Below are 26136 nucleotides of genomic sequence, written 5' to 3' on the forward strand. Positions count from 1 at the left end.
GAAGTAATCAATTCAATAAAAAATAAACACACGAGTTTCTCAAAACAAAAAGACTGAACAGCAAGAACAATTTTACAACATAAGAAAAAATATAAAACAGATAAAATATGTTGTTTAAAACAAAATCAATGTGTTGGATTTTAAACAAGAAGACAAACTTGTTTGGAGATAACCAGATGATTAACTTATCACAATGGCCAGTTTTAGTGTTTTTAATATCACTTTGGTACAATCAGTGAGAAATGTTCCTTGATGTGACATCTTCTGCTCCTCTGTCCTGGTTTCTAGGTCAAATTCACGAACAATATTTACCCATTATCTTGGGAAAACAAGTTTTATTATCTCTAGATTATGAGATAAATAGTTCAACTCTAAGTGGTGTCAGTAGTATTTTTCTATGCATTACTGCTCTTGGTTTCTGTAGCAGACAAAAAGAAACCCTACAGCTCAGTTTTTAAACTACAACTTTAGTAGTAGCAGTTTACTTAATTGCTAAATTTATGTACAGAATTCTCAGTTTCTCTATTACATGCACCAAAATCAAATGTACAGTGCTAAAAAAAAAAATTCAGCTCAGATTAGCTTTAGATCAATTCCTTATTCAAAATTGACTTTTTGCTCACATTTTGTGCAACCATTTGGGCTTCTACTGTTTCAAAAAAAAGTCCAAGTGCTTAAAAAAAAAACATCCTCCCTTTCTCTGGCAATAAATTTATGTTTTCGGGTATCTGGAAACCAAAATATTTTTAAGTCACCCACTTCATTATTAGAAAACAAACGCATTTGTTCAGCTAGTTTTACTGCTGTATGTGCTGTACAATGGCTGCTGGAAAAGATAGGTGTTTTGTTGCTGACTTACCACCCAAGAAACCACTTGCTGCATTCTTGTTGGTTGTGCAGGAGGCTCAACTTCTGTTTTTCAATGATCTACAGTATGGTTGTACATCTCTGCAGTCATTTTCACATGTATCAGGTGAAGACACTGATTTGGAGATCATGGCCAGCAGCAACTTGCATATTTGCATAAATGTGAGGTTTAAAGCATTTCATCCTTAAAGGAGCTAAAAATAAGCAGAACTTGGTGGGTTAAATCTCAACAGAATTACTTTGTGCAAAAAAAGTTAAAGGAATTTTTTTTTTTTTTTTTTTTATTAATAGCCCACAGACTTATAACTTTTTTAAAAGTAAGTGTACTGGGTCCCCTTTAAATAATTTCCAGGCTCATGTTTCTCTTCAATCCTGGTTTCTTATACTTTGGCATCTCTCGGTGTATCTGATTAAATTGCAGATGTTCTGCTCGTTTGACGCAAGATATCTTCAGGGCAGATCTGTTGGACACACTTCTCCAGGTGAAAATAAGAAACATCAGCCAACATCAAAATTACCTTTGAAGGAAAAAATTCATTTTCCAGCCCAAGTGTTGCAATAACTCTCTTACTTGCCTTTTTCGGCAATAAAAAAAAAAACCTCTTGTTTTGTGTATGGACAATAAAATGAGAAATCTGGCCCAGATTGTATTTATCTCAGGAGCTATAATCAGCGTCCGGCTCATTTAAAATGCTGAAACAATGTTCTTGGCAGAAGCTCAAAGTAGAGTTTGTTGCAGAGTTGTTTTTTCAGTTTGTTGCAGAAGCACAAGATGGCAGATTCCTGATTTATTTATGTCTGCTGCCCTCTATACTTTTTCTCCACAGCTTCAGATGCAGGAGCAACGTGAGACTTAATGCAGAATCCATACGAGACAATCAGATTAATGTTCCTGCAGGAAGTCGGGCTGACCTCTGACCTTTCTCATGATCTTTACTGATAAATGGGGACAGTAAGTGCTCTGTGGGAGTGCTAGGGTTACTGAAGATGAGAAATAAGATGTGATCTGCATGCAGTTTCACCAACGCTGGAGATCATGGAGGTTCAGTCAACCTCTGAAGATGGAGAGCAATAGGATCATTCATCTACAACAAAAAGCTTCTTCAGATGATGGTTTCTTGACATGAAACAGAAACAGAAAAAATGGGCTGGATTGCATGTTATATTTACATGAACATGCTCTGGTATGACCAGAATGCAGCAAGGATTGGTTTGAGCAGCAAAAGGAACGATTATGTAAATATATTAAAGCTGTAGCTACTTTAGGGAAAAGTTACAGAGATAACAGGTTAGAGATTGTGAAAATAAGACTGTTTATCCTCCACATCTGTAGATTCATGCTCCATGACGATCAAACCAGAGGCTGGATTTAACTCCATCATGAGGTCAAGCTTGTAGTTTTAACTAAAACAATTTTTCAAAAGATATAATCTTTTCCATCTGAGGGAAAAGTAGCATCGTCACAAATACTGGATGCGTTATTCAACAAATACACTTTTTCAGTTTAGAAATGACTAATTTTAAAAAAGATGACTTGAACATCTATTAATTTTAGTAAAAAGAATTTTTTACTATAGAACAATATAATGAAATCAGTATAGAACAATCCAGCAGTAGATATGTTAAAATTGATTCCACATACACAGAGTTTAATCCTATTTTAAAAGTTGATAGTGCAGCTTTAAATGACTTTCAATGAAGTCTTTGAAAAAGAAAGCATGATAACAGATTCAACATACAAGAAAAAAAGTTCAAACAAGAGAATCAATAACGATAAGATTTTAGGGCCTGTGGTACCAATTCAAAGGCGATTTGAACAATTAATTTATGTAAACATTGAATAACAATAGCAGTTATAATGTGCCGACTTAAGCAACATTGTTTCAAGTAACTACTTGATGCAACTTATTTATTGAATCCAAATTATTTTTATCTGGATATTTAGAAAGAAAGCATAATTTTTATCCTCGAAATTAGTAAATATCAAAACAAAAAAAGAATAGATGGATTTAATCAACATTTGTAATATTAGTAAATCCAACATTTTAATCAGTGATATCATTGTCTATTTAATGGTTTTAAGTTTACTTAATTAAATCAGTAGTTTTACTTAAAGTCTAAAATCTACTCTGTTATATTATCACTTTTTGTAATTTTAAGTAAATAACGGTCAAACTTTTTCAGTCTATTTGTTCAGCAACAGAACAAGACCGACAGATTTTCATCTTGTAGCAGAAAATTTAATTTTTAGGTTAATTTAAAACATTGGAATATCTGAGAAGATTCATTTTTATTTCCTTAAAAGGAAATTGAAGTGTTTTTCCCAGATGCTCAGAGTAATTTCTCACTTTCTACTCCAATGATGGGCCAGCGACCGAGTCAGCAGCGACTCCTTTGATCCCATTTCCTCTTACAGCACAGTTCTTCTGATCTCAGCAGGACCAAACCAGAAGTCCAGGTTTAATTATGATTCACTGCCCGCTCACAGGGGAGAGGAAAAGTCACTGAGGTCTGTTTCCAATTTGGGAACCACAAATATTTTCCATTCGCTTCCTCTGATTCTATCGTTGTTCATCTAATAAACAACTAATTTGAAAAAAGAAAAAGGTGGTGGGATTTTATGCAAACAGGAAGACGTCCTTTGAAAGACAGGAGATGATGCCTTTGAGTGGAGCAGAACAGCTGTGAAAGCTGGTAAAACACCACCTGAACTCTGTTTTCATTTCTCCAATCTGGTGTGTATGCTGCAGATTTGGTTTGGGACAAACATGGTTGTAATTCAGAGAGCTTGTGAACCAAGTTGTCCCTGCGGACCAGAGGACCTAGTGCTGGAAAAATACCCAGATTCTGCAGAGCAGAGGTCTAGTTTGATCTACCACTAGCTCATTTATTGGGAACAAAGTCCAAAAGGAAATAATTTTCTGTTAGTTTCTACAGTTTGTTTGGATGCATTTAGTCTCCGTTGATGCGTTAAGACAATTATTTGTGCAATGTAGGAGTCTACTTGTTGTTGCCAGAAGTGGAAAAGAAAGGGAATAAAGAAAATGAAGGAAGAATGTTGGGACAAAACATTAAAGGGAAAGAGAGATACAAGGACAAAGGAGAGAAAGAAGGGTGACCACCTTACAAATCTCCTAAACCTGCAGAGAGAAAAAGAGAACAGAAAAAACACAGTAACAAACTGCATGCATACATGTCACTAATTAATAAAGGATAACTGCAGCCCAATAGTTTCAGATCAGTGTACAGAGGTGCCGTGAGTTTCTCCAGCTGTGAACAGAAACAAAGAAGTTATTATCTTTGGACCTAAAGAGGAACAATCTGCAGTCAACACACAGATTCAATTACTTCAGTTATTTAATAAATAAATGGTTAATAAATGAATAGTTATTATTACAACTAGAAATCAGAATGAAATCTGGGTGTGGTGATGAACTCTGACCTGAGCCTTCAGAGCAACAAGAAGACCGTTACAAAGTCGGCCTCCTATCACCTGAAGAACATTTCCAGGATTTATGTCCCAGCAAGATCTAGAGAAACTCATCCATGATTTATCTTTAGTCACATTGATTACTGCAGTACCTGCCTAAAAAAAAAAAAGATCAGACAGCTGCAGCTGATCCAGAACGCTCACATGGGTGTTGACAGTCTGATAGATTCGATTGGATTTGGGACCAAATTTGCAACATTTGTTACATTTTCAGCTGCTCTGGTTCTCTTTCACTTGATAAAATGTAATGTTTATTGATGTTTTATAATTGGTTTCTGTATTATGTTTTTAATCACGTAAATCACTTTGAAATGTGTTACACAAATGCATTTAAACAGTAGCCTAGCCCACCAGGACAAGAGCTCTGAGGAAACCACCCAATATTTTCATCTCTACCTATATTTTTCAGTTTTCTTTCAGGTTTATTTAAAGCTGTCATCATTTTACCCCCATAGAAATACCTATTATATCCACCTGACAGAAGTAAATCAAGCGCCAACTGTGTTATGGCCTGGGAGAGCCTATTTTTGTTAGTTTGTTTTTTTGAGGTTTTGGTATAAAAACCTTGCGGGGATGAGATGAAAACTGCATAAGTGACTGAAAGCCACACCGCAGGACAAATTCAACGAACCAGCAAACCTCTGAGGTTTCGGCTTCCAACAAGCGGTGAACCCATGTCTTGTAGCTCATCACTTAGAAATTATTTTGTGGTTGTGCAATAGTGAATTAAAAAGGAGTAGCACTGCTGTGTGAAATTGAATGATCACCACAAAATTCCCTGTGTGTTAATTGAGTTTGCAAAGAGGAATGATTATTACTCATAAACACAGTCTAGACAGGTCCAGATAAAACAGATCCAGATCACTGCTGGTATTTCCCAAAGCTCCACAAAGAAAGAAGGAAAACATAAACCCAGACAGTGTTTTTTGTTTTGTAGCTAAAGATCCTATTTTAAATGCTGTTATTTAACCATCAAACATTCTGACTGCATCACCGCATCTGGAAAACAAGACATAACCCAAACATGTTTCTCTATTCACATGAAAGCCGGTTTTCTAACGAAGGGCTTCGCCCTGACAGTCATTAAGAGTCATTTTCCCTTCACTGTTGTGAAACAGGATGGCTGGTGGATGATTTCCTGTACCACCCTGGACTGTACATTAGGCCCAGTAAGTGTCTCCGGGGAGGTGAAGCGGGTGGAGGGTCTGACTCACAGACGGTGAAAGCTTTTTGTTTGACAGTCCAGATAAAGCCACTCATGAACAACAGAGCTTTTTCATTTCTTAAAAGCGAAACTCTGCAGAAAACAGAGAGAAGAAGGCCATCAGGGCAGAAATGTTACATTAAAAACAGTTCAATAGGTTTAGCATTAAAACATTAACCTTTATTTAGTAAATCAAACTTTTCTGTGGGGTTAAAGGTTTTGCATTGTTTCCAGACATTACAGGTTGGGTCTGATACAGTTAATTGAAATAATCGTCAACTATTTGATTAATCGTTAACTGGAGTATGCAGATTCAAAAAGGTAATTTGCTAAAAGGACATAATCAGAGCAGAAATGAGTCAAAACTAAAGATTTTGGCTGAAGATTTCATTTATTTCTTAGATGCAACATTTTGCATCTGAGAAAAAAGCCCTTCTTTGTATGTTTTCTAAACAGAACTCCTCAAGTGACATTTTTAGCTTCACCTGGTTCAAATTCTGAAAAAAAAAAAACTTCTATTAAACAACTTTTGCAATCCAATTATTAATCAATCAAAAAAAATAATAATCAGAAGGGGTTGAACGTTTCACAAGATATTTGTTTAGCTGAAGATGCATCCTTTCCTGTTATTGCATTTTAGACATCTGGTTGATTGTCTTATTTAACAAGGAATTATTTATTTACATATTTTAACGTATTTCCAATATTGTATAAGAAAGTGTTTAAATAATGCAGAGTGTCCTATTTTTTTCTTAGAATAATTGGTAAAATCATAAATAATTGCTGAAATAATCATTAGTTGCAGTCCTAATTACTGGCATGATAAGCTCTAAATGTATTTAAATGAAACGCGTTCCGATGAAAAGGTGGATGTGAAAAGAGTAATTGTAGGCCTGAATTATGAAAACAAATTTGTAATTTGCAGACCTTTCCAGTCAAGGGGAAGTTATACCGACATAATTAGCATGAACCATGTTCCTCATAAGCCTGTAATGTATTCAAACACAATGTCACTGTTATCTAGGGAAATCACCTTCTGTAAACTGATACAGAGCAACATCACAGTGGTAAGTTTACAATTTTCCCATTTAAAACAAGCCACTCAAATGCAGCACCGCAAAGTGAAACCGACAGCTAAAAAAGTACCTCTATTTTGAATGTTTTGTATTAACATCAGGAGGTAATACATTACTAAATTCCCAGGCAAAGTATAGACAGCTTCTTGCAAAAGCAATTGAAATAGGTTCAGAAATATAAAACTAATAACATTCATACCTTTATACCAGTATACAGCTGTAGATCAGAGTGTCAAACTCTTGTCGTCAAGGGCTTTTGCCTAGCAACAAAACCATCCCTCAGGCGAGTCCAACACACCTGAAATGAATGACCGAATCACTTCCTCGTTCAGGTGTGATGACGCAGAGCCAAATCTATTTTTAAGACCCATTTATATCCTAGCTTCACATTTGTAGCTGAGGTTTTCAAATGTTGCTTCAATATTCCTACATAATGTTCTTTTCTCATGATGCAATCTATGAAGTGCACCAGTTTCTCCATTTCTCATATTTCACAGTTAAAATGGCACAAGCAAACCCAACCCCTTAATTTCTAGTTTTATCAGAACCAAAACGTCTCCAAAAAATTTGTCGTATCTTTAGTTTATTTCTCTTATATCTAAAAAATTATTTTCTAGATAATCATCTTCAAAGCATGATGGTCAAGTAGTTTGCCAAAATGATATAAAATGGAGCCAACATGTAGATAATAAAATCAATCATTTTGTTTAAACTGCTTGTGTCGAAACATTTTTTTACTGTGGGTCTGTCTCCAGGTTGAAAGCATTCAGAGGTCACACATTTGTTTTTCACTTTTACAGCAATGAATTAATTTATTTTTAACCAATTCAGCCTGAAATTAAACATGCCATATCAAAATGAAATGGGTTAGAAAAGAACACATTTTTGTAGGTCCGAAAACGAGTTCTCGGATACTTTTGGGTCAATTTTTTTTAATATTTTAATGGTCCAGAACATTTTTTTTATTGCCACCAACTTACTAGTAATTGTGGGCACCGCCAACTAAAAAGTTAGCTGCGCTATCACTAGAGAACTTCTACAATAGCTAAAATGCTATACAAATGTGATATTTAATGCAAGCTAATGCTAAACTGCTAAATTAAATCATGTTTGATACCCACCATGTGTCAAAGACACACCGTGTTGACAGCGTACCACTCAACAAGGTCAAAATTGTACACCTACCTTCACGTTTTGCGCTTCAGGAAGTGATTCTTCGGAACAAAACTTTCACTCATAGTTTCCGTTTTATAGTTTTGTTAACGCTGTTGCTGATATTTTCCTAACTGACCATGGCAGGGCTTCGATCAGAAAGCACGCAGCAGGACATCAGTAGGTTTTAAGCTATTTACAATAGGACTACAGCTATTCATTCTGGGTGCAGAATAAATGTCACCCATAGTTTAACACAGGTGTGGGCAATCCTGGTCCTGAAGGGCCGTCAACTCTTAGATGTCTCCCTGGTCCAACACGCTTGAATCCAACAGCTGAATCACCTCCTAAGTGCAGTCAGGTTCTCCAGAGTCCTGCTAATGACCTCATTATTTGACTCAGGTGTGTTGAAGTAGAGATACATCTAAAAGTTGCAGGAGACTGGCCCTCCAGGCCTGGAGTTGCCCACCCCTGGTTTAACATGTATCCATGTTATTGGTTAAAAAAGGATCCAAAATCATACTTTTAAATTTTTATTAACATGAAGAGCACCAAGTGTGTGGCATCAACAGAACATGCTGTAGAACATCTTAAATCACACAGTTAACAAAATAAATTACTTTTCACTCATAGAAGGAATACAAACCATAGTTTTAGTGTTTACAGACACAAAAGAGAAAACCAAACAAATACAAGGTTAAAGTGCAAACTACACTGAGGGTATATTGCCATTTTAGATAAACACCTTCATGTAACCCTTCTGTAAAACTAAAGAGCATTTTGTTTTGTGTAGATGTGTTTTCTTCATTTTTAGTTGAAAAAAACAAATCATTTTTCTTCGCTGAAATCAATCTCAGTACTGAGCTCCATCAGTCGGTTTTAGCTCTCAAAGGATCAATTCAGATACTTTGTTTAAACTCTGAAACTTGCTAGATGAAAATATATACCAGTCAATTATCTGTATTTAAAGAAGACCCAAGATCAACTTAGATCTGCAAAAAGACTGGAATCGAAACTCAAACTTAGAGGCGATAATGGTTATATTTCTACAGGTAATGTGTTTACATATGTCTAAAACATTTTGTGATTCAGGCTGTAGGGAAATATCTTGCAGTAAACTTTGAATAATAGTGAACCATATGTTTATGTCACCATTAAAATGGTTATACCACCTCTAACAATATTTATTAGAGAATCAAAGTACTTAACATTGTAAAATATAAGATTGTAAAATATAGGACTCTAAGAAAAAAAGAAAAGTGTTGGTTATGAGAAAAATATCACCTTAAAATAAGCTTCAGGAACATTGTGAAACCAGTAATATAAAACTCAAGAAATATTACTCAATTTTAGGAATGCATTAATTCACCTACAGTTTCAAAACTATGAAAAACCAACCACATCACTGAAATTGCTTCACTTCTCCTGCTAAACATCCTACAATGCTGTCCTGCATCCCTATCACCATCACATGACCAAATAAATACCACATGGCCGCCCCCGCCCCTAAAGCCCTAAAACCACAAACAGCAACAAACTAGAAAATCTTGGCCCAGTATACTTCAAAAATGTTTTCAATAATGACTAACATCTGTATGTTCGTAACATATGTATCTGTAACGTCTGTATCAGTAACGACTGTATCAGTTGTCCAGTGAAGAGTTTTAAAGCATGGCTTTCTGAAATGTTCCATCCAACCAAAAGCTGTTTCCAAGTACTCCTTGGCGATTGATTTTGGACAGAATGATAATCTTGAGTTTAAATAGTGTGATTTTACGACATTAACACAAAAATTCAAAACAAAGATGTGTAAAATTGTTTGGCTGATTTCATTTGCAACAGGTATAATAATGTTATCTATTGCTAATATTCTTTTTTTTTTATTTTGCTACGTAGACTAAAGAACATTTGAATAATGTGGAAAACAGTTTTCAAATAAACACCAATTTTTTTAGAAGATTATTGTCCATTTTAGTTTTTCTACTCTTTAAAGCATAATAAATATGTAACAAGCCGATATTAGCTGGTTAATTTAACAGACTATCTGCTTTGCTAGCCACCGTGCTGATAGCATGCTAACTGTAGCTAAGCAGGCTACTGGCCGTTTATTTGAAAGGGACCAACAGAAGAAATACAGATCAAAACAATCTGATGTCTGAATCACAGTATTTGTAGCCATGGCTAATTAGCAACACCAGTCCCCTGAAGGACCTTTAACAGCTTAACTTAGCTTAATTGGATTTTTTGACTCCCACACCATGACTCAACACAGTTTTACACAACTGGGAAAATTTCAACACTACCACATATGTAGTAGTCACCTGTTGCACAGCAACATGTGGAGGAGAGGTAACACCTCTGGTGACTCATTGAAATTACTTTAATCTATAGAATCAGGATGATTAAGATGTTTTAAAAACTTTGATACTTTATAACCAGTCCATACTTATAAACTTGGGAATCAATGACAATGTGGTATGCCTGAAATTTGAGACCATTTCAACCTAAGAAGTTCTGGAAAAAACACTTTTATGAAATAAGTACTACTCTAAGTCCCTTATGGTGCTAAAATCTATATTTATGAGTTGATCATTTCAATATTTTTATCATGAGTCCAGGGTACAGCTTCAACAAATGTACCAACTCACACATTTAAAGGTTTGTACCCCTATCCTTCTTTGGTTTTATAGATTATTTCCTGTATTTGTGCCAACCTTTTGGTGCTTGCTGAAGTTTTTAAAGCAAGTTTAAGCTTTGCAACAAACTTCACATATAGATAAGAGACTGGTATAAATTTAAATCCATGATCCTCAGAGCATGTTTCTGAAAATATGACTTGCAACAGCAGAAGAGTACTTCAGTCCGGTCTCCTGACGCTACGGTCTACTCAAAGTGGTTTAGTGTTGGTTCTACATTCAATAAATAGGTATCAGGAATGCAACATGGTACAAAAAATAATCATTTAACACTGCTCCTTCAGGCATAGAGATGACTTTTCTTTGTTCAAGCAACACCCATAAAAATATTGGCTTTAAAGCTCTGCACTGGTGCTGGTGACAGTTTCTGGTTTCTGGTGTAAAGTCCTGAAGAAGTGAGCACAGGAGGATTGAAACCTTGGGTTCCTTAAACAAAGCTGCATGAAACTGACATAAAACTCAGTCAAAAAGTCCAGCCTTGTGTTGTAAGAAAATATAACAATAACTAGGGCCTTCATTGGCTTGTCTTTTTGTTATCTAGGCTGTACTCCACAACCACGACTTCCTGTAGGAGATGTGCCTGATTGACAGCTGTGTTTGTCAACTCGTGATGGCTCTTTGTAGTTGTAATCCAAACCCAGAGCGTCAAATAGTCCATGAAGTCTCTGAGAATCTCCAGATTACACATTCACATTTAAATCCTTCAACAGTCTCATAAACTTTTTGACTCTGAATGTGATTGTCTTGCTACGCATGAAAGCCTCTGCTGCGCTTCCGTCTCCTTGCTCGAAAACATTTAACCAGCAGCACCAGCAGGATAATCACGACTAACAACGTTATCACAACAACCGCTGTGTAGTTTGGGGCATCTGATTGGTGACACATTTCTCGGGTCAGCTTCTCAATGTTCACTGGCTCCGGAGACTCCTCGTGAACACAAGTCACGGTCTCGATGTCAGGAACAACGATCGTGGAGTGCTGCACCGTGTGGAGGAAGCCCAGGTTGTCGCAGCAGCTCAGAGGGTTGGAGCCCATGTAGAGGGTCTTTAAGGAGCGCTCCAAGGCGAGGACGGTGGATTGGTCTAGGGTGACCAGGTTGTTGTTCTGCAGGTTCAAGGACTCAATGGCGGAGTCTTTGTTCCAGGTCGGTAGGGTGTTCAATTGGTTGGTGGACAAGTCAACGTGTTTGAGGCTCTTCAGGGAGGTCAGGTCTGCGCTTAGGCTTGACATGTTGTTTTCCCTCAGCAGCAGATGGACCAGGGAATCTTCCAAGCCAAACAAGGAGTCCTTGTGCATGTTTAATCCTGGATTTAAGGACAAGTCTAGTAATTTCAGAGGGGTGTTCACAAACGCCTTTGCAGGAATGGTCCTCAGATTATTTCCAGAGAGGTACAGGAAGTGCAGGTTATTAACAGATGAGAATGATACACAGCCAATTGGATTCTGGTGGTTTTGGTCCTTCAGCATTAACCCATGTTGGTTTTGCTCACTGTTACAGATTTGCAGATTGTTCTGCTGGAGCTGCAGGTACTTGATGCTGGGCAGTCTTTGAAATATTTGCTGGTCTAGGACAGTAAGGTCGTTTCCCTGTAAAAAGAGCTTTTTCAGGGAGTGAAGGGAGTTTTTCCCAAACGTCAAAGTCTGCAGAGAATTATGGCTTAGATTGATGACCTTCACCTTGTGCAGGATGTCTTTAGATGTGACTGAAAACGAGCTGATACAGTTGTTACTCACATTGAGGACTTCAAGGGATTCCATATTGGAAAAGAAAATCTCAGGTAAACTTTTGAGCTTATTGTAACTTATGTCCAGGTATTTTAAATCATATAAATTTGTGAGGTTCAGGACACTCCCTGTGGTGTTGAGAGTCTGAATATGGTTTCGCGAAATGTTCAGAAATTCAAGCACATTCTTTTCTGGGAGGAGAGGGAAGCAAAGCATTTTGTTTTCACTCAGATCCAGAGAGCGAAGCTTAAAGGAATTATCCGACTTTACACTGTGGAAAAACTCAATGCTGTTCTTGCTGAGATTGAGGACCTCCAAGTTGTAAAGATTGAAGTCTAGGATGCAAGTGATTGAATTCTTAGATAAATCGAGCTCAGTCAGATGATTCAAAGAGTCAAAAGCTCCATCTTCTATCTCCAGGATGACGTTGTTGTGGAGACTAATTTTCCTCAAAGATGCTGATCCGCTGAAGGTGTTCTGTGCAATTTTTGTGATACTGTTGCTGTCCAGTGAAAGGTTCGCCAGAGATGGGGATTCAGCCAGGAAGTAGTCTGACATACCTGTGTACAATCCATTGCTTGAAAGATCCAATGACTCCACGGCCGCGAGAGGTCCGACTCTTATTTTGGAGAGTGCGAAAACATTCAGGTGATTCTGGGAGAGATCCAGGACTCTCAGATCCTTCATGTCTTTGAAGAGTCCTGGCTGGATGAAGTGGATCTTGTTGGAATGAAGGTTCAGTTGGTGAAGGCCAGTGTAAAAGCCTAAAGTTTCCAACGAGAGGTTTTGAACCTGGTTTCGAGAAAGATCCAGCATTTGGACTCCCTGAGGAAGATTGAGTGGTGCGCTCCTGAGACTTAGATCGCTGCAGAACACATCCATCTGGACCTGGAAACAAAGACAAAAACAAGGGTTTGATTAATTCATCGTAAGGCCAGACTTCTTTACCATGGCGTAACTCAGGCTAAGGCCTAGTCCACATGTAGACGGATATCTAGGAAACCATTTGGCCATTTATTCACACATACACTCCATTTTATTTCACTAAAGAACACCGTCTTGTGTTATACAAATTTTATATTCTAAAATGGTTATTAAAAGTAGTTTGACCTCTCTGTCAGACCACACAAATGAACCTCCTGGCACCATGTTTCATTCCTAACAGGAAGTTGTGTTTTTTTTGGAAGCATTGAGATTGACTAACCTAGGTTTTAGCTTTGCACTCCACTGCCTCCAATGGGTTTGGCATGTTTAAAACAAAATTCTGGGGTGTAATTCAGTGGGGTTTTGTGGATGAATACTTTTCTTAAACTAAGCAATGTAGCGGACATATCTGCTTTTATAAAGACCCAGCTACATGTCTACAAGGCCTTTAAACGTCTAAAGCAGAACAATAATTTCAGAGTCAATCTTCTGGCAGCTATAAAGTCCTTTGAGACACAAGCTGGTGAGTTAGTCTGAGAAAAAGGACCATTGACTGTTTCTTTTAAACTCAATTAACAGAAAAGGAAAAAAATATTTTTTAGCAACAACAAAAACATGACACACATTTTTATTTCTATGTCATTATCCATTTATTTCCCACCCTAATAAAATCAAGCATTTAACTCATTAGGTGTAGCTTGTAACAGAAACCACATGGCCCCAAAAAGCCTGTCCAAAAACAGCTCATAAAGCCGTCTCCTCCCCTGTTTTCTCTTCCACTCGACTACATTTAACTTCCTAGCATATTTGCGGTGTTATGAAACGGGCATTCTTTAGGGCTCAAGAGATGGGTGTAAACAAACATGCCGGTCTATTTACTCAAGGGCAAAACATCTTGTATCTGTTATCAGGCATGGAGGAACAAACAGGGAAGACTGATGAGAAAATGCCACAGAAAGCTGAGTCCATTCTCTGTGATGGTGAAGTATGTTTCTAATCTCAGACAAATTGTATCCATAAGCCTGTTTCTGTTACATCTGATTCTTGCTAAGACGTTACACATCAGATTTAGTCATAGCATCTTTAGAAAACAAAGGGTTTGTGTTTTCTTTTTGTAATTATACATACATTCTGTCCTTGTGTCTCGAATCACAGATTAATTTTAATTAACTACATTCTTTGGAAAGCTTAGTTCAGTTTCATCAGTCACACCCAAACGACAAAATCAAGTAGGCTAAAATATCTCAAAAAGCAGCAAATTATGCTTTAACATAAAGAAATTCAAGAACAGATGCAAAATAAAGCCCAATATTAATTGTAAACTCAACTGAGGTGCTATCCCATGATCTTTAACATGCTGTTCATTCCTGAAAATTCTCCAATCAGTTCTGGAAAGGAGAGTAGGTAAAATTCATTCACATCAATGTACATTTCCTATTGCCAATTTTCACAAAAGCAGCCCCATTGGTCTCCAATTTAAAGAGTCTGCAGTAAATTCCCCAATTTTTTTTTGCATTATAAAGAAATTTTATACCCTAAACCTTAAATGTACCAGCTTTGAACTGCTTAAAAAGAGTTCAGGTATGGTCAATAGAGACTTGTTTTGCAGCTCTTGTTAGTTGGCAACAGAAATGACCGGACAGGAGGGAGAAAGAGACGGGAAGCAACAGGCAACACAGGACGTCCTGACCCCTAGCCATGCAGAGAGTGCCTGAAACCTTCCTGAATGTCAATGTCCATATTTTTGACCTATTCATTCCTGATATCCTCCGATTTTCAACGCCTCTCAAAAGTCATAAACCTTGATGTTACATACATTTTACTCAGTTAAGAAGGTGCACAACACTGACACAGTAGAGCAGTAATTGCGTTTTTCCCCTTATTCTTTCAATTTTCCTTTTAAAAATGACACACTGCTAGTCTGACAAGTGTTATCTTACCAGATCTATTTCTCTGTTTCATAGACCTCAATTGTTGTCTGAAACCCTGGGACATCACCAGCCGACTACACTGCTACAGCCGTGACTATCTTGAACATAAATGCAATTGTTCATTTCAGCTCATTCTCACATAAACTGACCAGGGCAGGTTAAAAATAATCTAAATGCATGATTTACTTCCTGACATCTTATATTCTACTTGCAGAGGTGTGAAGAGAGTTTGGGAAACTACCCAAAGTTTACTTTTTCTAAGGCGTATTTGAATATTTAGAACATAAGTTTTGTGACTAATTCAAAACCAGAAGAGTAAGAACAGAAAGTCTGAAAAGATTATGTTAAATTCATTTTACATTATTAGAGATGCAGTTGGTAATGATTGATACTGTAGTCTTGAAAAGTAGGAATTTATTTTTTTTAGGTGTGTAAATGCTTATGTTTTCTTCGTATTCCAATATGAATGCAGCAAAATATATAAAGTAAAACTGGTATGTACTTTTCATGACATATGATGAGGTAGCATCAGCGGTAAAGTAAGAGCAGTAAAACTGGAACTGAAATTTAGATATTTATAGTAACCCACACGGTTCACATAAAAGCTTTTGCCTTTCATTTACTTTCTCAAGTTAAAAAAATTGTCTCCTTGGTTTCAGAAAGAACAAAATAGCGACTTCCTGGGTGCCTGAACATTTTTTGGTTGGCTATTTTTGCATAACTCTGGATGTCTTTATGCAAATGGAAAAAATGGTGGCCCAGGTTATTAATTTTAGGGTAAATTTTAATTTTCCGAATACATTTGACTTGAAGTCTTCTGTTTTTAAACTAAACAGAGGAATCTAATCCGATATAAATTCAAGGGAATATGGGAAGGAATCTTGTATTATTTTTATCAGAAATAAATATACTTTAATTGCTAAACCTGCCATTTAAGAGATTAAAAATGGAGAAAACCTATGAATACTGATCATATGGAGTGCGTTTCAAAAGTAATTAAAACGAGCTACAACTCTCAAATACTGAATACATAATATTTCTGTTGGAAAATTTAAAATGAGACAAGTGGAGAACAAAATGAAGAAATCCCAAGGTCTACTGCTAACCTCTAAAGTTATTTAACATGGTGGCTACTCTTTTACGCATTTTATGTTCTTGCTTTACAATTTATTTTAAAAAACTTTCAACTGTTAAATCATGAACTAGATCAATAATATTCAAAAGCCACAGCTAAATTGAATCTTAGCTGAATACTTTCTAATTTTCTGTAGCAGCTAGCTAATGTTAGCTTGTACAAAAACAGGAATAGGTGGTGATTTAAACTTTTTTTAATAACAAAATAATAACATTTAAGTATACCAAACTTTTTAAAACAGAATGTTAAGCTGCTAAGTATTCAACTTGTATATCCAAAGATATTCAGCTTTGCTCTCGTGCTAAAGCTAGCCTGTCAACAGAAAAATCTTAAAACTTCAGTTTGTATTAATTTTGGTGTAATCAAATACATAATGTAATAATAAAATACATTTTCAATTTTAAAATCATACCTTATGGGAGTTTTAAACTGCTATGTCTCTAACTTTCTGAAGCTGCTAGCTTTGCTGCAGTGGTAACGCTAGCACAGCGCTAGCAAACCGTTAGCACTACAGTTAATTTCTGATTAAAACTGAAATAACAAGCGAAAGTTTAGGTTCAGCAATATTGTTTCTCTCTCATTTTAATCTAAATCAATTGTTCCCTTCGTATTAGAGCAAATGATGAACATCCCCATAAATTTCCTCCGCAATTGTCTTAAAAAAACTATGGTTTACATAATGTTTGCAAATACTGTTTGTGTGTTTGGGTTTGGTGGTATTTATCAAATACATAAAGGATAGCATACAGAAAGAAGAGGAAGGTTTATTGAGGTGCTATTTTTATCATGTTGTCCCTGTTGTAAAAATCACAGAAGTGAAACTGGAACTGATATCTGGATAATTATAGCCACACACATGACCTCATCAAATGCAAGTGACAAACATTAACTTCCATATGATTCTGACTTATTCACATATAATCTTTGCCCTTTAATATAATGTTACAGGTTAAATTCATCGCGTGGATTTCTGCAAGAAACCAGGAGTGTGACTGCAGTTCAACTTCCGCAATTATTTAACATCATGACAAGCCTTCTTACGTATTTTCTGTTATTTCCATGGAAATTAGTCATCCTTGTGAGTCGATGTCTGTAGTGACTGCCAATCAATTGAAAAAGTCGATTAAACCACCATATCTAACTGTGCCATTCTAGACATGCCATCTCCTTGCAAACCAAATCCTTTACACACCTGTTGTATGTCTGCCTTTGCAACCAAATTACATTCAAAAGACAGCCTTAACTGTGGTACATATAGTTCCAGACATTTAAGTGCAAACCTGAAACAAAATAACAAAATAACTGATTAAGCTGATTTCCCAGTGTTGAGACAGTAAAATGCCTCAACAGCAAGTGACTTTCTGGATTATTTTATCTTCTAGAATGCAAAAACACAAATCTTATCAAATATTTTCAGCTTAGTTCCTAGTGCAAGTATCTTAGTTCAGTAGAAATAAGACAAAACTAACTTACAAGTAACTTTTAAGCAAAATATAGGAGCTTGTGTATGCAAGTAATTCCTAAATATCGATAAAAAAATTACTACTTCCACTGGAAGATTATTTCACTTGTAATAAGAAAAATATCTAATTATAAGTAAATATACGTTTTAATGAATATGAAGTGATTGTTTCATAAACAAGCTCCTATATGTTCTTTCAAAGTTGTTAGTTTTGTCTTATTTCAAGTGTAGTGTGATATTTGCACTAGAAAAGACCAAAAATACTTTGTGTTTTTGCAGTGTACCTCTTAAGAAACATCTTAAATTCAGTTAAAAAAAGAAAAAAAAAATGCAGATTCTCAGACAATAACAACATTACATAACACTACAAAACAACACAGATTTGTACTAGAAACCTGACCAAAAATACTTTGTAACATTTTGTGTTTTTGCAGTGTAGAAAAGTCTAAAATAATCTGAAAGCAAAGAAACAATCTGCTGGTAGTGTATCTGGAAACGATTGTAGAGGCTTACAGATGAAATATGAGCACTAAAATCTTTCACGTATCAGATAAACATTGAACTTTAAATCTTTTAACAGCGATATAAACACAAGCTGAATTCCTGAAATGCTTACATGACAAGCTGGTGATAAAAAACATGAGATATTAAGTTCAACACCCCAGGTAAACAGAATGTTATGAATGGTTTGGTGGTACAAAATGACTCCAATCGACACAAACAAATAAAAAAAATCATTTTCCAAAGTCAAATCAGCCAATTTTTCCCCCCATTTGCCAGGATTGGTACTTACAACTTGGCATGGAGTGATGTGTTGGGAAGGATGTGCGGCCACGGCCACACAGCTGGCCCACAGCGGGAAGAGCAGCTGGAAGGCGGCCATGGTCCTGCAGCAAAGAGAGCCCAGATCACACAAATCAGACACTCAGGAAGCATGCTGTAGGTGATACGGCTGAAAAAAAAAAAAAGGGGAAGGAAGCGGGCCTTGCGTAGATCGTGACATGCTGACCTTTGACAGTGCTATTTTTGCGCCTAAAAAACAGAAGGGGCTTTTCTCCTTTGTAGAAACACCGCGGCACTTCTCTTGCATTGCATTTCTGTGGTACTATGGAGAATGACGAAGCAATCAACGGGTTTCCATTGGTTCTCAGCATTTAGCTGAGGCTTATTGTTTTGAAACAAGCTATGAAGACTGTTTTGTCAGACTATGATGAGTCACGATTTCTGAACAAAACAAAACAACGTGTGACAGTGCAGAGCAGACAGACAATGTGGGAGTAATTAGCACTGAAGTCATGGTAAGTACCCATGGTAATGATACGCTGATAAGCACATGGAAATGTCAGTGAAACAAACGCCTTGTTGTGCTGAAAAAGAAGAACACAATTTCCCTGATTCACAGTAAGTTAAATTCATGTAAACCGGCAAGCCTAAAAGGAAGAGGAGCACAGAAACAGATTTTATTTAAAGCGAGAATAAAGCCACAGGTCTTAAAGCTGGGCCGGTGGTTTTTAATGGAGAGGGGGTTCACAGTTTATGAATCTGATAAAGACCAAAAGTGTCTTCATCTCAAGCTGAGATTTTTCTTAAACCTTCTCAACAAGAACAATCAGAAGAAATAAAGCACATTTAGAGCTTAAAGTCTTTGAATGAAACAACTTTTACTGCAACCGTGAATTCAGATCAATACACATCTACTTTATTTAAACTGCACACTGCAGACACACTAAATATTATGTAAACTTGAAATAAGACAAAACATATTCAATATGAAAGGAGCTAGTACCTTTCATGTTGATGGAAAGGTACTAGTTCTACTGACAGGTTATTTTATTTAGAACACAAGACAAATGTCTTGTCCTGTTTCAAATGTACTAACATATTTGCCCTAGAAACTGGACAGAAATACTTAGTAAGATTGTGTTTTTGCAGGTTATTTTTTGCAAGTGCATGGTTGTCTTGGCTTTCCAATTTCTCAAAGAGAGAAGGAAAAATAAACTAATTTTAAAATTTTAAATATTTGTTTTGCAGCAATTATTAGGAAAATAAATAATCACGCAAAGTTTCCTTTTGATTAAAACATAATTCTTAATGGGGTTTTTTCCCTTTAAATCCAAATGTGCATTTCTCAGAAATGTTCAGTGTTAGTTTGTGTTGCTGTAATAAATATACAATAAACAAGAACAAACAAGGTGGATAGAGGCTGAAAAAGATTGGAGACTGGGGCAGAGGTTCACCTTCCAGTATGAAGACATATGACAATTAAGTGGATTTGTTTAAAGCATGTTCAAGTGTTAGAATGGCCTACTCAAAGTCTAGACCTGAAATCAACTGAGAGTCCCTGGCAAGATGTGAAAATTGATGTTTGCAGATGTTGTCCATCCAGTCTGACTCAGCTGAGGTAACTTTGCAAAGAAAACTAAACAAAGATTTGAAGACGTCTTTGTGTTGGTTCATCATATTTTCTGTTAAAACAAAGTCAGATTTTCAATCTGAAGACATAAAACTCCATCACAGAGCTAATTAAACATCAATGTCTTTTAAAAGCAGGTTATTGTTTGAAAAACTTTCTCATATGAAGCCCTTGGTGGAAGATTTTGATGAAAGCAGAGGGCTGCAACTCATTTTAGTAATGATTATTCTAATGATGAGAAGATTAATCAGATTCACAATTCCTGTATTTTGAACATTTTTCATTTAACCATTTAAGCCTTTTTTGCAGTGTTAAAAATACATAAAATTTTAAATAAATAATAATTCAATTCTTTTTTAAATAGGAAAATAAAAAATTTACTGTCTAAAATGCAATAACATAGCATTCCTTTAGAAGCAAAAGACTATACTTTTAAGCTGAGGCCTTATATATATTTGAACCAGGTGAAGCTAAATCTATGCCACTTGAGGAGTTCTAGGAATAAAACATATTTCCAGACAAATAAACTTTTGTAATCTTAAATATAAAATGTTATTCTTTCAGTAAATTAAGTTGTTTTTTTATTTGTTTTTTTTTTTGAGTCAGTAAACTCCAATTAACCATTAATCAATTACTAAATTATTCTTCAGACCCAACCTGTAATGTTCAGGGTGACATCAGAGGCCAGTCTGGAAACGATATGAAACCTACAAATTAAGTTTTCTGAGACTGTAAACTCCAGATAGCAATTAATCAATTGCTAAATTAGCTTGTGGCTATTTCAAAAATCGATTCATCACGATTAATCGTTTCAGCGTGGGGGAAGACAAAAAAAAAATCAACATTTAACTATATTTTTTATTTTTGGCATCTGACGGAGTTTCTTGAAAAATCCAAGCGTTTCTCGCTCAAACTCTGAGTCTTGGTGCCCTGTGTGCCACTTTCTTAAAAACAAACATCCCACATTACCAGTTTTCTTTCTCTCCATTTACCTCAGCGGATGACTAATCTTCTTCTTTTCAGTGGCTCCTGACCACGCTGGTTTTACATCCTTACGCACCCACTCGCAGCTCGCTGCCGGCACCGCACACCAACGGCTCTCAGCTGACTGCTGCCTCTGCATCGGGGCGACCGCGTCTGCCGACCCGACCGGCCATCGTGTCCCTCTGAGAGCCGTGCCGCCCAGTTCCGCCCTCTCGCCACCCAGGAGGAAAACTGCCAAATAAGGGGCTGGGGAAGTCCAGGAACAAACCCCCTAAACTCCCACTTTTCCAGTTTCCCAGTGAGAAAAAACTATTCTCGAACCTCTGCAGTTGGAATTCGGGGCATTTTAGCTGAAACTGAACCTTCCCAACCTTCTATGTATTTGCATTCTTTTAAAAAAAGGCGTCCTTATTTGGGGATGTTTTGGTGTCTCCACACAGAGAGAGATCGACTCCCTTTCAAGCCTGTGGGAGTCAGAGGGAGCCGTCATGTGGCTTTTTCTCTGCCAAAACCACACTATAAACAAACTATAAATGATCACTGTAATACTAATGGGTTACAGTACATAAAAAGAGTCTCAAAGGAGTGAAGGCATGTCTCATCCTGATGGGAAAATGTGATTAAAACTCCCATCAGGAACCAGGAAAATCATTAAAATGTTTCTCCTAAAGCCTGAAGCAGCAGAAAGATGTTAAAATAAAAGTATCTTTTATCCCAAGTCAAACCTTTTCTGAGCATGTGGAGCTCTGAAACCAGACTTAGAAAAAGGCAGGAAACCCAGAGCTGCTGCTGCTGCCTCGGTGAAGCGGTTTGTGAATTTGTTTAGGATGCCTTTCAGGAGAGGTTTTAATCCAACATTCCAATGTGAAAAAAAACCAAGAGAAAAATCTGTGTGAGAACATTGAGGAAGGATGGATGGATGGATGGATGGATGGATGGATGGATGGATGGATGGATGGATGGATGGATGGATGGATGGATGGATGGATGGATGGAGTGAAGCAGACAAACAGACATTCAGGTTGCTCCCATCCAATCACAGGTGCTTCATCATTTGAACTGCCTTGCTGCTGAGATGTGCAGTTCAAATAACCTTTACTGATAGATGTGCTGACTGAGGTCCACCATGTTCACTCCTTCTAACCACACCAGCCCCAGAGGAATCATCTGCTCTGGAAAAACCCCTCTGCTACCACCAGCAGCTTTAATCTAATTTGACATTCTTTAGTTTTTGTTTTGCTTTTACAGTCGGGCCGCCTGGACTTTAAGTCGTCTTTTACATTTCAATGACAAGCTCTCATTAAGGCTCTTATAGTTAACTAAAACTAACGAAATAACCAAAACTGAAATTGAGAAAACATTTCCGTTAACTGAAATAAATAAGAACTGAAATTAACGGGGAAAGTCTACAACTAACTGGAACTATAATGTGTGTTTATTGTGCGTTTGAAATGATAGATATAATATCCTTAATTTGTGTGTTTATGAATCAATTTATTAACTTTTCAAACTGATGTGAAATTTATTTTTTCCCCACACCATCAGTTTTCATCAGCTGTTGGCAAATTACAGCGCTCCATAATCCTCCAGGCGGCATTTACGCTAATTCACAAAAATGGCAACAGCAACAGTTGGAATAAAATAGCAGAGTCAGCTGGTTGATCAATAATAACTGAATACATTTTTTCTGTTGAATATTCATTACCCATATATACATAATCACAAAACTTTGACCTTTATGAACTTAAAAATTTCCCGAAGTATGAAAAACAAACTACTACTGCAACTCATAAAAACTAAACTATAACTAAATATTTAACCAATAATAACACTAAAAACTAATTAAAACTAACTGAATTAGACAAACAGCAAGTCGAAATGAAATAAAATGAACTATAATAAAAAATCTAAAACTATTATAAGCCTGGCTCTCATGCTGTCACTTTATCAACAAGCAGCTTCTTCAGCGATGACATCACGTGTCTGAGCCTACATGACTGTCAGCAATCTTCCTCATGATTGGCTAATATATTAATCAGTTATTCTTATTAACAATTGAAAAATATGCTGAGACTGTATTCAAGTTCCTCTTTTAGCTACTTTAAATAACATTTAAAATATGAACTAATATTGTGGTGCGGTCAAACCCCTCAACGCTGCGTCAAGCTGAACTAAAAAAAGATCCATGGATTTGCTGACAATAAAACACAATGACTTAAAAAATAAACTCAAAGTTAACATTTAATGCAACAAACCGAAACTGATTATTAAAAGTCTTTTCCTGATTGAAAAGTCCGAACAAAAGAAATATTCATAATTGATTCTGATTGGTCTGCAGCTGTGATGTTCAGTGGTGCCCTGAAGGGGCCATGGCACGCTCTATAAAACAAACAAACAAAGACACTTATATACATTCAGAGTTGGGTAGTAACCAGTTAGATTTCCTCGAGTAAATTCTTGGGGGAAAACAATTTACTTTTAGGAGTTTTTTTTTTTTACTTGAGTAATTTCATTAGGAAGTATTCCTACTCTTACTTGAGTAAAATGTAAGAGTACATTTTAGTCTTACATAAAGAGTAAAATGCATAACTTTGAATAACTGAAGTTATTCAAAGTTATGCATACTTTGAATAACTTCACTGACTTACGAACAAACTTGTTTTAACCAAGAATTCACCAGAAATACAGAGAAAAAGCATCACTGCTGTGCTGACATTTCTGCTTCAGTTAAACACTTCAGAATCCTGCTGCATCAGCATATTGGCCAGGTTTTAGTTATTAATATTGGCCAGGTTCTAGTTATTAATATTGGCCAGGTTCTAGTTATTAATATTGGCCAGGTTTTTGTTATTAATATTGGCCAGGTTTTAGTGGTTGAAGCGACATGCTAAAAAAAAAGCCTAACATTGGCTGATAGCAATGTTAAATGTTGATATATCATGCATCCTTGTGACAGTTTAAGTTATTTCATTATGGACTGCAGCAGATGAAACATTAAATAAACAAATATTTTTATGATTTTATATAATAAATTAAAGTTAGATTCATTTAAACATTTAATAACTATTGTGTAAGCAATTATACATTTTTATTTACTGAATGTATTTATTGCAGATTTATTTTAATTCATCACACATTTAAAAATATATATTTGGGATGTCACCTTGGAGTCAGTGACTCCGCCTTTTCGGCGCGTCGCTAGACGCTCTGGCGGTTAAATGGTGCGGAGCCGTGCTGAAACGTTTCTGAAACAAACTCATTCGCCGAGTAGACAGATACACTTCAAGTTTGGATATTTACCAGTTGCTTTCCGTCACAGTAACATTTCTAAAGTTTAATGTCGTAATTTAATCAAGAAGAAATGAGGGGGAAAAAAGTATTTTTTCCCCGTTAGTGTCGGTGCAGGAAGTACTCGGGTTACATCCCACTCCCAACAAACACAACTTGAAAAAAAGTCTAAATAAAGCAACAAGAAGCTTCTTACCTGAACATGTTGTCTGCTGGCTCTCGCACAGTAACAGCTGGTTTGGTTTCATATTCACCCCCCTTTTCTCCATCACCGTTTATCTCCTTGCATCATATTACACCTGTACGTAAGGGGATTTATCCATCCCACCGGGAATCCCGGAGTTTTTTTTTGTTTGTTTGTTTCCTTTTCGCTTCAGGTGCAGCAGCTGTTCGCAGCGACAACTCGAATACAAGTTTAAGGTATTCCTTCATTTTCTGTATTTCCTAACATAAACACAAAGAGCTGAGGAGAAAGTTCGTAGCACATTTTATCAGTAACTTGAGGAGCAAACGAGGACGATGTGTTGCTCTCACCTTTTGGAGTCTTCTGCCACCTGCTGGTGATGTCCACGCACTGGAGCCTACTGCGCATTTTTAAAAGCACATATTCCAAACCCACTTAATAAATTATTGAAGTTACTTTAAATGAACCACAATATATAAACTAATTACACACAAACTGATGTTTTAAAGTCTTTATTTCTGAAGAAATGCAGTGATTGGACCAACAAATAACTTCAAGTCAGTGGGACTAAAGTTTGTTGATACAATTTGTTCCCAATCAATTCATTGTAGAATTTAAAGGGATTTTTTTAAAATCCGCATGTCAAAGTGAAGGTCCGTGGGCCAAATTCGGTCCGCCATAAGCATTTCTGTGGCGCTCTGGACTCTAAAAGGCTACAGAAATCAAACCCTCAAGATAACATTTGTGTGCTTATATTTTATTTGATCCATCAAATAAAATAATTTTTGTACACTGCCAAATTACATCAACGTGAAAACATGTTTATTTCATTTGTAGATTCAGCAATTTATTAACATTTCAACAGTTTGTTAATGAGTACTTTTCTGAATAATTTCTGCCACTACTAGCCCGTTGGGTACATTCATGATCTTGATTTGACCAAAACTGAAAATGACTTTGGCACTCCTTTAATCCATCATTCACTGTTTCTGGCGCCCCCTGATGGAGAACATCCACCTGCTTGTAAAACCATTTATTTCTTTAATCATTGTGGGAAAATGTGCCAAATAAGGACAGATTCAACTTTTCTATCTTTAACTGATTATTAAAAAACTTGTTACTGCATCTGATTGGATGTTAGGGCCCCGCCAATATGGCTTAAAATTAACAGAAAAAAAATTGTCTTAATGAGAAAAAAACTTGAATAGTGTTATAATCTGATATGACTAGCTCAGTCCATGTAGTTCTTCCTTCAAAATACACTGGTTTGGAGTTGACCTGTTTGCCAATGCCAAATACATACAAGCTGTCAAAAAAATGTCAAACAAGATGGCCGCCCTGGGCGACATCTCTCTAAACTATGGAAACCCAAGGAGTGCATTGGTGGGGAAAAAAACCCCTGTAGGTTTCAAAAATGAAACCTTCAAAAACCAAAAATCCATTTAATGGATAAAATTGATTTATATTTTAACTCAAAATGATCTTTAATAATTCAACTTAGAATGTAAAGCATTGAAAACACTCAACACTAGCTGCATTTCTATTAACACTGCGCAACTGGACATTTAGAAAATAAATTTGCTTAATGAGAAACATGCCGATTTT

At 36.3% G+C, this 26136-nt stretch overlaps 1 protein-coding gene and 1 long non-coding RNA gene across 2 annotated transcripts; both read right to left on the minus strand.

Moving 5' to 3' along the window:
* Positions 1 to 5279: 5279 nt before the first annotated feature.
* On the minus strand, positions 5280 to 8112 carry LOC106959066 (uncharacterized). The gene is made up of 3 exons (XR_001427269.1): positions 7823 to 8112; positions 6837 to 6935; positions 5280 to 5654 (listed from the first exon to the last, which is right to left on the minus strand). It is a non-coding gene; the product is annotated as an uncharacterized LOC106959066 (long non-coding RNA).
* A 197-nt stretch (positions 8113 to 8309) lies between these two features.
* Positions 8310 to 24903, minus strand: lrrc32 (leucine rich repeat containing 32). Its single transcript, XM_015051382.1, has 3 exons — positions 24544 to 24903; positions 18456 to 18549; positions 8310 to 13098 (listed from the first exon to the last, which is right to left on the minus strand). The coding sequence occupies exons 1-3, from the start codon at positions 24549 to 24551 to the stop codon at positions 11233 to 11235; spliced, it is 1968 nt and encodes a 655-aa protein (XP_014906868.1). The 5' UTR covers positions 24552 to 24903; the 3' UTR covers positions 8310 to 11232.
* Between the last annotated feature and the right edge of the window lie 1233 nt (positions 24904 to 26136).

Source organism: Poecilia latipinna, unplaced genomic scaffold, assembly GCF_001443285.1.
Source record: "Poecilia latipinna isolate Pla-1442-1.1 unplaced genomic scaffold, P_latipinna-1.0 Scaffold1042, whole genome shotgun sequence".
Classification (NCBI taxonomy): domain Eukaryota; kingdom Metazoa; phylum Chordata; class Actinopteri; order Cyprinodontiformes; family Poeciliidae; genus Poecilia; species Poecilia latipinna.

Excerpts from the sequence above, each read along its gene's own strand:
- lrrc32 (XM_015051382.1), bottom strand. Across the intron at positions 13,099-18,455 it reads ACATCACTCCATGCCAAGTT|GTCCAGATGGATGTGTTCTG; the intron begins GTAAGTACCAAT and ends CTTTGTTTCCAG.